This window comes from Coregonus lavaretus (genome assembly GCF_964263955.1).
Source record: "Coregonus lavaretus genome assembly, chromosome: 25".
Classification (NCBI taxonomy): domain Eukaryota; kingdom Metazoa; phylum Chordata; class Actinopteri; order Salmoniformes; family Salmonidae; genus Coregonus; species Coregonus lavaretus.
In genome coordinates, this window is record NC_140012.1 from 26,090,947 (window position 1) to 26,107,192 (window position 16,246).

The following is a 16,246-nucleotide window of genomic DNA, read 5'->3' on the forward strand; positions in this document are numbered from 1 at the left end:
GAGCGAGAGAGAGAGAGCGAGAGAGAGAGAGAGAGGCGAGGCAGTCTCAGGGGAGTCTGTCCATTGACCTGCACTCCAGGGCTGGATCGATAAACACTAACCTCTATTGAACACCACTCTTCTCTCTACCCTTTTTCTCTCTCTCTCCCCAGTCTCTCTCTTTATCTCTCTGTCTCTGTCTCTCTCTCTTTATCTCTCTCTCAAAGTGCACACACACACACATACACACACACACTGCTGTGAGCAGCTGGTGTCTGAGGCAGGTGAATCCTATATTCCCACAGAGTGCTCAGCATCTCCCATCAAGAAAAAGAGAGGGAGATAGATTTGGGGAAGGAGCGGAGTAAAGGGAGAAGGGAGGGAGAGGAGAGGAGTGGGAGATTTGAGAGGATAAAGCAGGGAATGAGTGGAGGAAAGGAGGAGCATGAAAAAGAGGAGGGTAAGATAGGATTTGTAATGTGAAACCTGAGAGAAATACGAGGTGGTTGAGTTGGTCATTTCAGACAGTCAGACAAAACTGTTCTGCTGAAGTTAAGATCTACAGAGAAGCCACCCACTGGGCACAGAAGTCAATTTAACGTCTATTCCAAGTTGGTTCAACGTAACTTCATTGAAATTACTTGGAAACAATGTTGATTCAACCAGTGTGTGCCCAGTGGGCAGCTTCCTGAAACCCCCTAAACTCCCCCTAACAAACTCCCACGTCCCCCATACCCATCCCCCACGTCAACCCTCCATGGCCCAGCCCTAACCTGCCTGTCGCCATCACCCCTTACAACCTTTGACCTTTTGACCTCCAGTCAGCCCTAAGCCCCAGCCCTCTGTCACATCCTCACTGGAAGGAGAGTGTGTGAAGAGGGGAGAAGGGCAGTCAGTTGACGTAGAATAATGTAAATCCACAGAGAATAGTGATGGGAGGAAAAAATCGATACAGTTACATATCGGGATATTATTTTTGACGATATATCGCATCGTAGGCCTCCTGTAGCTCAGTTGGTAGAGCATGGCGCTTGCAACGCCAGGGTTGTGGGTTCAATTCCCACGGGGGGCCAGTATGAAAAATGTATGCACTCACTAACTGTAAGTCGCTCTGGATAAGAGCGTCTGCTAAATGACTAAAATGTAAAATGTAAAAATCATATCGTTTTGACAATATTGCAATATTATTTTTGTGCTGGTTGGCTCTACCTGCACCAAACCTCCAGTATTTTTCCTTCATAGCTTGTTCTCCATCTTCTTTTCAAATATAGCTTGTCAGCTTGTAGTCCTAAAAATCGGAAATTAGTTACATCTGGTTCATTCAGCCATTCCTATGGGGAAAATGAACGGGAAAAATAATAGGGTTTTGGGATAAACGCTTAGGAGATCTTATACGTTTTGTTCTATGAGATAATATCAATCAGTTAACATGACCTTTATGAATTATGGAGCCTTTATGTGCTTGTTTTGATTACATAAATGCTTCAAAATTCACAAAAAGTGACGTAGCTGATGAAGATGATCTCATAGAACAAAACATATAAGATCTCCTAAACCTGTGCTTACCACAGACCTTATTTTCTATGTTTATCCAAAAACCCTACAAAAACTCCATTCATTTTCCCATAGGCTTTATCCAACGAACTATGGCGGAGTTAGTGCCTACAAAAAGACACCATTACTATTGCTCTCTATAGGGAGCCAATTTGTTTTCAGCACTTTTATTTCCATGACTGATCAAAACTTGTTGTTTTCTCATGCTCTCACTCTTGTCCCTGCAGCAGATATGGTATGAGCAATATGTTTGGAACATCAAATCGCAATAAAATCACAGTACCGGATCGCAATACATATGGTAATGGCACCAAAGTATTGTGATAATATCGTAATGTGAGGTCCCAGCCCTAACAGAGTATTACATTACAATAACAGCAGCCTTCCCCCTCTCTCCAACACCGCTGCCAACTTGTACTGCCACCAACAGACCAGTCGCTAGAGAAATGTCTACCTCTTGCAGCTCCCCCCCCCCCCCACCCTCAGAGATGAAGGAATACACTATTGATACCACGCTCATTAATGAAGATAAAAATACACCCTGTCACATACCAGCCAGCTCCAGTAATTAAACAAATATGTCTGTGTGTGTGTCGTCGATGCATTTATCTGTGCAGTATGTAAATGCATGCAATGTGTGTATGTGTTTTTGCGTGTGTGTGTGTTTGTCTGTGTTTTGTTGTTTTTCATTAGTGCGTTGTAATCAGTGTGGTAACCGTGATAAACCTTGAGTTTGTTTAATCAGTTTATCAGAGCGAGGGGAACACGCACTATCAGAGGTGGAGCACAGCCAGAAAACACATTCATCAATATGATGACTTAACACTGGAATGTAACACTGTGTGTGTGTGTGTGTGTGTGTTTGAGAGAGAGCATGTGTAGGGCATTAGGGGGTTTGCTTTGTAATCATGTGTGTGTGCGCGTGCATGCCTTTGTGTATGTGTTAGAAGAGGAGGTTGTAGAGTCATTCATCACTGTGATAAGTTTACATGGGGACTTTGTCCAGCCATATTAATATGTGCTGAGGGTGAGAGGGAGTCAGGACATAATCAATGGTTGTGATAAATATGATTAAATGTGATTAATGATGATTAATGAGTCTCTCCTCTGAGCTGATTAATCTATTAACTCCTCTCATTTAGAAACCACACTGGGTTTACTACCAGGGTTCACACACACACACACTCATATGCTCAGTACGTGTGTGTTTGTGTGTGTGCGAGCGAGTGAGAGAGAGAGTTCCTCCTCTCTGCAGTAGCAGTTCCTTTCATAAAGATTCTCAACAAGGTTCATCTCAGGGAACAATTCTTCTATGAAAGCCATATAAGTGAATATACACTATATATGCCAAAGTATGTGGACACCCCTTCAAATTAGTGGATTCTGATATTTCAGCCACACCTGTTGCGGACAGGTGCATAAAATCGAGCACACAGCCATGCAATCTCCATAGACAAACACTGGCAGTAGAATGGCCTTACTGAAGAGCTCATTGACTTTCAACGTGGCACCGTCATAGGATGCCACCTTTCCAACAAGTTAGTTCATCAAATTTCGGCCCTGCTAGAGCTGCCTCGGTCAACTGTAAGTGCTGTTATTGTGAAGTGGAAACGTCTGGGAGCAACAATGGCTCAGCCGCAAAATGGTAGGCCACACAAGCTCACAGAACGGGACTGCCGAGTGCTGAAGCGTGTAGCACGTCTGTTCTCGGTTGCAACACTCACTACCGAGTTCCAAATTGCCTCTGGAAGCAACGTCAGCACAAGAACTGTTCGTCTGGAGCTTCATGAGGGTTTCCATGGCCGAGCAGCCGCAGACAAGCCTAAGATCACCATGCGCAATTCCAAGCGTCTGCTGGAGTGGTGTAAAGCTCGCCGCCATTGGACTCTGGAGCAGTGGAAACGCATTCTCTGGAGTGATGAATCATGCTCACTAATGCTCTTGTGGCTGAATGGAAGCAAGTCCCTGCAGCAATGTTCCAACATCTAGTGGAAAGCCTTCCCAGAAGAGTGGAGGCTGTTATAGCAGCAAAGGGGGTACCAACTCCATATTATTGCCCATGAATTTGGAATGAGAGGTCCGACGAGGAGGTGTCCACATACTTTTGTACGTTTAGTGTATCTGGATAGAATAATCCCTGTGGAGACACTCACCTGAGTCTCTTGGGGCCATCTGAGCCGCTGGGACCGGGGGTAGACTTGCGTTTCCGGGGGCGACCAGGCCCTCTGCGAACAGGGCTGTGAGAGGTCTCTGCTTTCTGGTGGTCATGTTTTCTCTGCAGCTTGGCTAACTCTCTCTGTTTCTCTTTGTAACGTCTCTGGATCTCCGCTAGCTGCACTCGCATCGCTAGCTCCGCCTCATCCATCATCTCCATGGCACCCTTCACCGGACACACCTGCAATACAGACAGACATGAAATATATAGTAGACTGTGTTGTTCAGAGAGATCACTCCAGATTCAAGTTGAAATTTGATGTTTTTGCAGGTCCCCAGGACGTCGGGAGACGCCGCCAAAACCATCCTCTAAGGGCAAAAATACAGATCATGCGGGAGCTATGTGCCTAAATACAGGACGTCGCCACTAGGGGCAACAGTGAGCGCTATTACCATCAAATAGGCAAGGGTTTTGCTAGGGTGTTGTGGACATGGGTGGCGGATGGGCGTAATCTGCGAACTCCAGCGGTTGCGTGTTCAATCCCAGTGATAAGCACTCATCTTTGCAACTTCGAAATTTGACGTTTTGAGCAACTTCCAAATTTGAGTTTGGAGAAACGTGGAAAAACGTCTCATTCTGCAGTGAAACTGTGCGAGCTTGTTGGTGTTGCTTTTGTATCTGTGTGTATGTATATAGAGTTCATACTGTACATGTGCATTAGAAGTAAAAGTGTGTGTGTTCAGTTCTATGTGAGTGTATACAGTTCTATGTATGTTTTGGCATATACACATACCGGCTCGTGGCGAGGCATCCAGCTACATTTCCGTCGCAGGTTGAGGGTCCTTCTGACGGTACAGTGCTGCACCTCCCCCCTCCCTGTAGCTCCTCCCCCCAGCTCCAGACTGCGGGCCGCAGCCAGTGTCGCCAGGCTAAGCAGGTCAAAGGTCAAAACATCCTCACCTGAAAAAGAGAGAGGAAAAACGTTACTTCTTGCTGGAGATGGGTCAAAAAGTGGTGTGAAGATAATATGACATGATTTGTCCTATTGCTGCCCACTAAACAAGTGATTTACAAGCTAAACAAGTGATTTACAAGCTAACTTATAGCCTTCACACCCACACCAACCCACGCACGCATGACCACGCACGCACGACCACACACGCACACACACACTCACTCATCGGCTGAGTGAGAGGGAAAAAGGTAGACGGACGGAGAGAAAGAAAGAGGGAGAGCGCTAAAGGAGTACTGTCTCCCCATCTATCACTGTCATTAACTCTGTCATTGTCACCGCCTGCAGATCAACTAGAATATTCATGAGGGACCAGCTACCCCAGACACACACACATATACACACAGGCTGAGCTGCACAGACACAGTCATATTGCTGCGTGCAAGAGAAAAGGAGCGAGAGAAGAAGGAGAGAGAGGATGATGAAGACAAAGGGAGGGAGGGAAGGAGTGGGTGAAGGGAGGAGAAGGAAGAGGAGAAGGAAGAAGAGGCAACGTGTTTATTGAGATATCTATTTATTCTCCTACATCTCCTCATTACCAACATGGACACAATCCAATTTACCCTACAGGGGGAGAGGAGAGGGGGAGGAGAGGGGGAGGAGAGAAGAGGGGAAGAAAGGGGACTGACTCAGTCTACTGAGAAGGAGAACGAGAGAGAAGGGGAAGATGGAGAGGGAGCGAGAGATCGAGAGAGAGGATGAGGGGAAGAGAGGGTGGCATAGCAAGAGAAAGAAGGAGAAGACAGAGGGAAGGAAGCGAGTGAGCAAGAGAGAACAAGGCTAGATGACAGAGCAGAAGAGAAGAGAGATGGGCGATTGAGGAGAAAGAGATGTGTCTGCTAGGCCAAAAGGAAGCAGTGTCTGGTTTTACTACAGACCCACTCAAAGCTGGACCACTGGAGCTGAACGGCTATTCACTGACAATATTAAAAACCTGTGTGTACCTGGGCTCAAACCATAGAACAGGCAGGGTAAACAGAATATATTAAAAGCGAGGAAGGCAGGGAGCAATAATAGAAAGGAAGGGATGGATGGGTGGATGGATGGGTGGATGGAGAGAAAGTGTGAATGAAAGAATGAGCAAATGAATAAATATATAAATGAATGAACCATTCCCCTCAGAGAGAGAGCGAGAGAGAAAAAGAGAGAGAGGGAGTGAGGGATAGGAGGGAGGAGTTGAGGGATGGATCTCTCTCCTGTCCAGTCCTGGAGTGGAGTCTCGTCTGTCAGAACTCTGGGCCAATGAGAGGCTCTGGTTACCCCTGACTGGATGACATCACCGCTGACATTAACAGGCCTAGTTTAGCCTACCCAAGGGCGGCTGCCACAGATAGATGCCTTCCGCCCGCCACACACACAGGCAGGCGTAAACACACACGCTCACACACGTACACAGACACACAGCTGTGCCTTATCATTTTTTGCACTTAGGTAGATGCCTTCCGCCCACACGCCGGCATAAACACACACACACACACACACACACACGCACATGCAATCACACACACAGCTGTGCTGCGCGTTATAATTTTTTGCACTTATTAATTCTGTCATCAGGGCTTGCTAAGGAAGGATTTACACAGAAGATTACATCGCTTTTTATAAATGAAAAAAAAGTGGGGGAGGGGAACAACAAATGGAGAAAAGCGCAGCCAGTGTGGTGAAGAGAAACACAGATGCTGATGGAGTGTAACAGGGATTCATCTGGGATTACTTAATAGCTTACACGCACGCACACACGCGTAAATAAAAACACCTTCTCTCAGAGGGAAAAGAGGAACGGTTTAAAGAAGAAGTGTTTTAAACAAGAGCTTCTAATTAGCCAAGCCACACTCCAGAGCCTGAGGGAGGGAGGGAGGGAGGGAGGGAGGGATGGAGGGATGGAGGGAGGGAGGGAGGGAGGAGACACTTACACTTTTGTATTGTGTTTCTTTCATTCTCCTATCCATCCCCCTCCCTTCTTTTGCCCCCTACCACTCCAAACCACTCTCCCTCACCACCACATCTCCTCCCCCAGGGAAACATTTGATCTTTGGACTTGAACAGAGGCTCTGAGAGAACAGAGGAAGGAAGCTGGACAGTCAGTGGGGACGTTGCGTGTGTGTGTGTGGCATGCACATCTGGGTTCCACACTCAGTTCTACCATCTCTGTTTCTCTCTCTGCTCCTCTGTATTTCTGTCTCTGCGTCTGCATGTCTGTGTGTGTGTGTGAATGTGTGTGCTCTCACACATTCTCTATCCACTCACTTCCTGTCTCTCTCTCCTTCTCCCTGTTCCTCTGCAGTATCCCCAGCTCAGCCAACTCTCCCAGTATCTCCATGCCTCGGTGTGGGAGTGGGCACGGGGCGGGCAGGGGTGTGTTGGAGGGGGGCACAGGGGGGTAGCGGGCATCCCGGGTGGCACACAATGCTGCGGCAATAAGAAGCTCCAGACTCCAGATGCAGGGATCATCACTGAGGGTGAGGGTGGAGGCTGCGGCTGCGGTTGGTGTTGGGGCTGGAGAGGGCCAGGGTCTGCTTAGTAACTCCACAGAGGCTTCACTCGTACTCATCCTACCTCCCTCCTCCTCCTTCTTCTCCTCCACCTCCTCACCCTTCTCTCGCTCCTCCTTCTCCCCATGTCCAGTTAGCTCAAGAGGCAGGGAAAAAGTACAATCTGGTAGGTGGTTATTTTTCAACTCTGCTGAACTTTCCTCTTTCTCCTCATCTTTCTTCGCCTGTGCTGGTTGTGGGTCCTTCAAGCCAGCTGGCTGGGCCAGGCTGCCCACAGAGACCTCTCCTTTCTGGGCATCCTCAGAAGCAGAGACTGGGGCTAGAGATGGAGCTGGAAGTGTGACTGGGGATGAGGCTGAGGTTGAAACTTGGGCAGGACAAGACACCATTTCAGGAGTCTTCACTCCACTGCCAAATAGTGGGGGCTCAGATACTGCTTGCCCCTCCACCTCTGCTCCTTCTCGTTCCCTTTCTACAACTTTACACCCGTTCTCCTTCTTCTCCGTTTTCACCTCCTCATCCTCCAAAATATTCACGGTGTGTGGGCGGGGCTTAGGACAGGGTTCAGCTGGCTCCACCTCCAGATCAGCATGTTCAGCCAATCGGGCCTCCTCTGGGGAAGGACCAGCCTTGTAACCCATGGCAATTTCTGGATAGGTGTAACCTGGCGGAAGATCTGAGACAGAGAAAGAAAATAAACTCCTTTAGTCAAGAGTGACTAATAAACAATCAATCATTCAATCAAAAAGGCAACAGAGCTTTAGTTGAGGAAACATTGATACAGCAAGTGTAGTCTACAGGCAGCAAGAAATAGGGTATCCCAGCAGCAGCAATTTGTGCATCTAGGCTATATGTCCGTGTGTATGTGTAGGGGATATTGATGACATCCTGCTGTCTGGCTGTGATTGCAGTGCCGACCCTGTCACCCCACAACTCTGTTATTGATGGTATCCCTCCGCCCCCTGACAACGCCGCCAGATGATTGCATATCCTTCCGCCTGCTGTCTTTCAAGGACCTCTGAAGGATAAGGAGGGTCCATCAGAAATGTCTCTGACCTCGTACATATTAGTACACACACGCACATTCAACACACAGACTATGGGTTCATCCTTGCTTCAAACGTTCTTTGCAGAATCAAAGAATAACAGGCTTCACAGACTAAGGTTTCTTATCTTTCCTGCGGCATCTTCGTCTCTCAACGTCTCTGTCTACTATCTGTTCTCCGTCTACTATCTGTTCTCCTCCTTTCTTTCCATATCCTTCTTTCACCAATTCTCTATAAATGTTTCTCTCTCCCTCTACTCCTCTCATTCTCTTGCTTTCTCTCTCACACACATTCTCGCTCTCTCTCCTATTTCCCTCTCTCTCCCTCCTCCTCCTCCTCGATCTCAGTAGTAAATGGAGGCTGGTACAGACCCTAACCTTGGGAACTGATGAAATGTTCCAGTGTTTCTCCTCTCTCCTCCACAGAGCAGAGGGAATAAGGGATAAGACCGCTATGTGTCTTTCGGTTTATTAGGTGGTGTTGATGAATACTATATCAGAAATAAAGACACAGTGCAGGAGAAAGTGCCAGAGACTAAAGCTCAAGTGTTTGTCAAAGAGGGAGTGTGTGTGGTGCATATTTGTGAGTAAAATTAAGAATGGGAGAGAGTTGGGAGAGAGTGCGTAGGCTACTTGTGTGTGACAGGGTCAGAGTGCGCCAGGAAACATACAGCTCAGACATCAGTCCATCGATCCAAACTCACCTGGCTCTAAGGATTGTGGGTAATCCTGAGGAGGCTGCCCCTCTCCTCTTTCCCCTCTTTCCACTCCTTTCAACAGGTGTGAGGGGGCGGGGCTTAGAGCTGGGGATCTCGGGGCTGCAGCCACAGGGCTGGGGGCGGGGTTTAAACGGTTATGGGGGTGTGGTCTCCTGGAAGGGGAGTTACAGCAGGGTGATTGGCGGCTGCTGGGACACACACCCTGGGAGGGAGTGGTGGTCTTGGAGGGAGCGGTATGGGAGAAGGGCTTAGCAGCACGGGAGGTTCTCGAAGTCTCGTGGAGAGGAGGGTCGTCAATGGTGATAGTGGTGTCCTCTGCCTTCCTCTGTTGGGAGGTGGAGGGGGGAGAGAGAAACGATGGGTGGGAGAGAGAGGGGAAAGAAGTTCAATCTATTTTGAGCCTTAGAGAATAGCCACATACTGTATTCCTTCAAAACCCTGACCATTTGTGATGCGCGGGTCAGCTGTTTATTCACCCGCACGCAATTGTTAATAATCCACGATTTTTGGACAGGCCTTTTTAGATAGGCCTATATTTCTGCTTCTAATTTCCAACATTTTGGTAGGCTATTTGTTAGGCAACTTGCCTATAATTAGATACATGCAGCTTCTCTTCTGTCATTACTTGTTGCCCTAGAACAGGGTTTTTGCCATAGCACTACACAGTTGATTTAATAATCAACTCATCATCAAGTTTTGATTATTTGTATCAGCTAGGGCAAACACCAAAACCTGCACACAGTGGGAGCCCCAGGACCGAGTTTGGGAAACCATGTCCTAAAAGTCTAAATAAACCCTTGCTCACCAGAATAATGTCATAAATCGATAGAATGAATGCTTCAATCTAGTTGACATCTGTAAAGTTTGTTTAGTCTTTCCTCTTACGTCTCTGCTTCTCTCGCGCAGCGAAGACGTTTAGGGACCGGGGAGAAAATGCAATAACCCCCAAAAAACGGGAAAGATTTCCATGCAAAATTTGCAAATTACATCAGTTTGACCGGTTTTAAGGAAATTAAAAGCTGTTAAAATGACCCAACATGTTTTTGATAAGATTTCAGTTCGGCTTGGATGCATATATGATCAGCTTTTATAATGCTGATAAAGATAGTACCGCCACCTTTACAGACAGTCCCTAACCGCACATTCAGTCTCTCAAGATGCTGAAAGAAAGAAATCATATTTCTCCACTCCTGTTCCAGAGTAAAAATTCACATTTGGTGTATAATTTTAATGCCAGAAATGCTTAATTCTGCAAGAGTTAATATTATATTAGGCTATGTGAGAGGTTATTGACCTACAGGCAGTGTCCAGATTTCAGTTAGGCTACTATTCCATTTAACCGACCTGAACAGTAGCCTACAGTTCCCTTGACGCGCCATTTTAAAGTCCGGTCTTGTGACTCACAATCATCACACATAACGTAGCCGGCATTGCTATCATCCTCTTTTACCACTTCACCAAATCTTTCCCGAACATTAGAATACTGTTCTGGCCCTCCCTTCTCTTTATTTTCAACTCTCCATTTCGCAGCTGTTCTCTTATTGAATTAAACTCCAACATTGTCCTTTTTGCCTCAGTGGATCGACGTTAACTTTTTCTGCCCAAGTTCCCAAAAGCATTTTGGCAATTGCCATGTATTTGGAGCAGTACAGTTAGGTCCTAAAGCTCAGGCTTAGCTACGTACTAACACCAGATACAAATAATGAAAGAAAAACCTAAATGTAGCCTGTAGATATGAATTGCACAAGAATGATATATTTATGCATTTTTCATGTTTTCCCCCCTCTTTATTCAACCCTCCCACCATCCACCCTTCATCCACACAATATTTAATGACCCTAAACCCGCCCACCCCGCGGATATAACCACGTGGACTGCGGGTTAGGAGTCAACCAGTGCATCACTACAGACCATCATGTTAGGAACACAATATGGGTTCTTGGGTGAACGCCACAAGCTAGTACAGACATTTTCAGCCAGCCAAAGGTCACTGGCAGTCTGCTAGGATCCTTTGTCTCTTGACAAAATGCTTTCTCTTTAAAAACAGCCTGGCTTTCCCTTTTCTCTGTGTTGAAACATCTCTGGCTCTTGTGGTTGAGAATCAACAGTCTACAACTGAATATGCTGAATATGGTGAAAGCATGAACTCTGGGTTTGTTTCAGCATGTTGTTTCCTAACTTCCTGATCCACGTGTGCAGACAGTTTCACAACATGAGTGTTGGCCATGGTCAAGGGGGAAACTGCAGTGTAAAAAGGTTATTTGGGCTACTAGGAGCAAAAGTCACTGTGTTTAAGAGTATTCTCTCCATTAAAAGTTACATACGAGTGTTGAGAGTGTGTGTGTTACCTGTGAATCACGTGTGTGTTTACCTGTGAGAGTGTGTGTTGTCGGTGCATGTGCTCCATGGCCCTGTGTTGTTGCTGGTGGTGCTGATGCTGCAGGGCGTAGAGCTCCTGTTGCCGTAGGAACGGCGAACGGGAGTAAACAGCGTGATGCTGCATGTGGGGGGAGGGGCCCCGTGCTCCATAGACCGAGGGCCACAAAGCTGACTGGTCCATCACATCTAGAGAGAGAGAGAGAGAGAGAGAGAGAGAGAGAGAGAGAGAGAGAGAGAGAGAGAGAGAGAGAGAGAGAGAGAGAGAGAGAGATAGTGGTATTTTCGGTCTGTTCTGTTCAAATCGATAAAGCGTGATTGAATTTTACTTTCAGAAAGGGACTGAGTGAGTGAGTGAAAGAGACAGCAAGTAAGAGAGTGTGTGTGTGTGTGAGTCAGTGAGAGAGAGCGAGAGAAAGAGAATAAGGGTGTGTGTGTGGAAGCAGCTGTGTTGTTTCTGTCAGTGTGGCCTCAGACATCACTCTCTCCCTCTCTTTATCTCTCAGTTTCTCATGGTGGTGTCTTTATGTGCATGGCAAGACATATATTCCCATTTGCCCCACCCCTTCGTGGCTGCCACTGAAGTCGCTGGGAACCTTTGTTCTGTGAGATTAGCCTGAGTGGGCTTATGTTTCCCTGGGGAAGGGTTCAGTGGATGCACTTCCCCTCTCTGTAGGAACTCCTAAGGAGCGAGGCAAGGGAGCAGGCAGATAATTACATTTCACAGCCTGTTTGCAAAGGAGCGGTAACACACACACACACACACCACAAACATCTGACTACACCACACACACACTGCCAAACTCCACCACATAGGAACACACCAACACACACTCATCCCACACACACCCACACACTGCATCTTTCTCTCTGTGGCTGAACCATGAGAAGCGGTGCCATCTCTCTCCCTGAATTTTAGTATCATTAGCTAATCATAGTAAAATGGTTGGCTAAGTCCCTCTGTCAGAGACTCTGTGTTTTATGGTTCTGTTAATGGGAGCAGATATTCTAATGCCTCCTCTCTGAGTGTAAAGCATTATGCAAACCATTCTAATGGAGGTTCATCTTTAGCGCTGGCTAACTGGCTGGGTATGTGTGTGCGTGTGTGTGCGTGCGTGCGTGCGTGCGTGGCCTGCATGTGTGTTTGTGTGTCTTACCCAGGTGGTGGTGTGCTCCAGGCTCCGAGGGCAGGACCACCAGGGAGCCAGAGGGGTCCTGGGACAGAGGCAGCACAGGCTGCAGGGGGCTGGGCAGGCCAGGGCCAAACCCTGGGCCCATACTCTGGTGCAGCGCCGCATGGCTCAGACCTGAGACAGAGAAAACAGATGTTTAGAACATGAACTTTGAGTTTGTTTCTGCATGTTATTTCCACACTTCCTGATCCATGTGTAAAGACAGTTTTACAACAATATTATTGTTTGTCATGGTCTGTGGGGAAACTGTACTGAGGAAAACAAGAATGCTCAGCTCACCATATGAATGGCCCATCCAAAGGGAGGGACTTCCAGTCCGCTGCATCCAATGGTGGTGGGCATGAGCAGAAGGGTCTCCACCTAATTGGCTGGCCCTGCCGGGCACCAGAAGGTGAGAGGTCAGGTCACCATGGCAACTGCTGGATGGGTGGATCCTGGCAAACTCCCCTCTCTCCTTGTTTTCCCTGATGAGGAGTTCTCTGTCTCGGTCGAGGTGATGAAGGCTCAGCTGCTCCTCGGTCATCCTTTTCCTCTCTTCTGCCTCCCGGCCCAGCGGGTACACAGAGCGAGAAACACCTGGCAACACACACAGCGGGAGAGAGAGGGTTTAGAAAGCAGATCTGGTAACCCTTAAACAAAGCTAGCCTAGCTATGCCATAATTCTTAATAAGTCATGCCAGATTTCTAAACACAACGCAGCTGTTGAAAGAGTTGAAAAAACATTTAAAAACATTCCAATACTGAAGCTAAGACTAACATGCGTGCATAAATACAGAGACATACAGATAAATAGATCCAGCTCTCACCTTTGATGCTGGGCAACACCCTGCCCTGTCGGCTGTGTCCTGGGAGGGTGTCAGAGGGGCGTTGGAGGGGCTCTCTCTGCCGGGCGACCGCCACAGCTATACCCACAGGGGGCTGTCGCACCTCCCCCTCCCCGTGTGTCTCCCCCGTCTCCCTCTCCCCTCTTCCCCCTCCATCCATCCTTTCCCCCTCGCTGGTGGACCCTCTCCTAGGGGGTAGGGGCTGTTTGGGGGGGTCCTGAGGGGCGCTGGGTCTACCCCCTTTCACTCCCCTCTCGCCCCCTTGTTTCAGGCAGCCCAGCCCCCCGAAGGGACTCCTCTGGGAGAGCAGCAAAGGCTGCTGGGAACTGTAGTTCATTAGGTTCTTCATGGCGCTGCTCTCTCCCTCTAGGTGGGGGGAGGAGTGGGAGGAGTGGTGAGAGTGGGGGTGAGAGGGGTGAGGTGCTGTCATAGACTGCTGTTGGTCATGGTGGTTTTGAGTCCTGTTATCGGGGTAGGACTCTGTGTGGGGGGACATCCTCCTCTCGTCCTCTTGGGGACCTCTCAGTACCCCCCAGGGGTGCAGTGTGGAGGGCGTTTGACCCCCGTACCCCATGACAACACCACCCTCACCATTCTGATTTTGGCTCTGCCTCCCCCCCTCTCTCCCCCTCTCAGTGCCTGATCCATCAGAACCCGACCCGCTGCCATGACTACTGTGCTGCTGGTGCCTTATCCTAGCAACCTTCTGCCCCTTTCTTTGGGCACTCCCCCCCGACCCCCCCTTTCCCTCAGGAGGAGCTGAGTGGGAACAGTCCCGGAAGGGCGGGGTGCTGGCGTAGGGCCCAGTCTTGGTGGCGTGGTGCCCAGCCCCGGGGTAAGCGCTCTGGGCTTCAAGAGGCAGGGAGGGCCGGTAGACCTCTAGGACCTCCAAGTCTCCCCTGGAGGAAGAGGCCTCTAGGCTGCAGGTGCGAGGCCCGGGCTGGGGGTTAGGGTGGTGGGACTGGGGGTTAGGGTTATGGGGCTGAGGCTGAGACTGGGAGTTGGGCTGGTAGTTCTGGCTGTGGTGGTTGTATTTGTGGTTCTGGTTCCAGTCTGGGGGCTTGTCTGCCTTGCCGTAGCCCAGCTGCTGTTGATGGGGCTGGGGCTGCTGCGTCTGGGACGACAGCTTCCTCTGGCAGTTACTAGACTGAGGATGATGAGGATGAAGAAGAGAATGAAGACTTTCACTAGAGCCTCCTCCTCTTCCTCCTCCTCCGCTCTTCTCTGCCCCTTTTACATCCTTAGCTCCGCTTCCACCTACTCCTCCTCCAGCACCACGGCAGTCAGGGGACCCCATGTCCCCAAAAGGCCCGACTGAGGGGACGTACGTTGGGCCAGAGACTTTCGCCTCCCTCCCTGATCCTCTGTCTTTAGGGGGGGTGAGGGTGAGGGGGGCAGGGGGAGGGGGGCAGTAGAACTCAGGGTGGGGGTGATGGGGGTGGTGAGGATGGTGCAGCCAGCCCCCTCCCACAGCAGGCCCCATATGTAGTGGTGGAGGAAGGGGCGGGGGCGGCATGGAGTAGGAAGCCATGGCATGGGGGTTGTGGGGTCCCATCATGGCTGCTCGACGCAGACAGTCTGACGAGGAGGAGGGAAGAGTTTCACTTATCCTCATCTCCCCACTCACACCACCTTCCTTGGAGCATCGTCTCGCCCCCCCACTACCACTCCCCTGGGGTCTGCTACCCCCTTCACCTCCACCTCCACAGCTGTTCAGGGACCCGCCCTTGGACCCAGACCCAGAGTCACCATTGGATAGTTTACTAAGTTGAGCACAGTTAGTCATGTGTTTGGAGCCCTGGTTTAAGGGGTCGTTTCCGTGCTTTGCGGGGTCGTCCCTGTATTCCGTGGGAAGGTTGGGGGTTTTGTGTCTGTGGTCCTCCTCACCAATGTGAGTGGGGAGGAAGTGGGGGTGAGAAAGCGAATGAGGCTGATGTTGATGGTTGGGATGATGATGTCTCTCTTTGCTCTCCTGGGGTCTCTCTTTGCTGCTGGATCTCTCTTTCTCTTTCGACACACTCTTTTCCATCATCCCCGGTTCCTTGGAGCTCTTTTGGGGTCCCCCTCCTCCTTCCCCAGAGTCTGTTTCTCTGCTGCAGGACCCCAGAGGATGTCCGGGGGCAGTCCTAGACAGTGTCGGAAGGCTGTGATTGGTTGAGAGAAGAGGGGGCTGGGACGGCAGACTTCTCAGATAGAAATGATCTGGAAAGATAAAAAAATATTATGTGTAAGGATTGCAAAATGTAGAAAATAAAGAAATTCAAAAAATAGAAAAATAAATATGGATTTAAATTTGGCTGATGCCATTTCACTACAAAATTACTAAATAGCAACACACAGAAAGTGGTTCTGTAGCAAAAAAATACAGTTAAAATACACATAAAATAGTTCTCACACACACACCTTTCTGAGTGTCGTAGAATCGGTGCTGTCCGTAGAGAACGCTGCTGTTGCTATGGTGATCCAAGTGGCTCATGGGAAGAAAGGGGGAGGTCAGACCTCCTGAATAACGGGGATACCCTGAGAGAGAAAGAGGAGGGGAGAGTGAGAGAGAGCAAGGACATAGAGAGAGAGAGAGAGAGAGAGAGAGAGAGAGAGAGAGAGAGAGAGGAAGAGAGAGAGAGGAAGAAGTTCAATGAAATTCAATGTCATTTTGACCACAAGACCTCTATTAAATGCCCCCAACATGATTATCCCCATCATTTACAGTGGACACAGCGGTGATAACAACCATAACAGAGTGTAACTGCCAAGAGCTGAGTATTTTTCAGGATGGACTTTGCTTATACAAAATAAGTCTGTGTTTTTCTCTTCAGGACGCTCATCCAAGACAAATAGTGGTGCCCATAACCCATTTCAACCCGCGCCTTTTCACACACACACACACACACACACAC

General features: G+C 48.8%; 1 protein-coding gene across 1 annotated transcript in view; it reads right to left on the bottom strand.

Moving 5' to 3' along the window:
* The window catches only part of bahcc1b (BAH domain and coiled-coil containing 1b), a 55,094-nt gene that overhangs the window by 15,411 nt on the left and 23,437 nt on the right, over window positions 1–16,246 (bottom strand). Inside the window, exons 4-12 of the mRNA XM_084141223.1 lie at window positions 15,753–15,869; window positions 13,332–15,551; window positions 12,805–13,101; window positions 12,490–12,639; window positions 11,328–11,521; window positions 8,942–9,281; window positions 6,948–7,868; window positions 4,482–4,648; window positions 3,687–3,928 (exon numbers count right to left, since the gene is read on the bottom strand). Coding sequence (XP_083997349.1) covers window positions 3,687–3,928; window positions 4,482–4,648; window positions 6,948–7,868; window positions 8,942–9,281; window positions 11,328–11,521; window positions 12,490–12,639; window positions 12,805–13,101; window positions 13,332–15,551; window positions 15,753–15,869 — 4,648 coding nt within the window. The remainder of the gene's footprint in view (window positions 1–3,686; window positions 3,929–4,481; window positions 4,649–6,947; window positions 7,869–8,941; window positions 9,282–11,327; window positions 11,522–12,489; window positions 12,640–12,804; window positions 13,102–13,331; window positions 15,552–15,752; window positions 15,870–16,246) is intronic.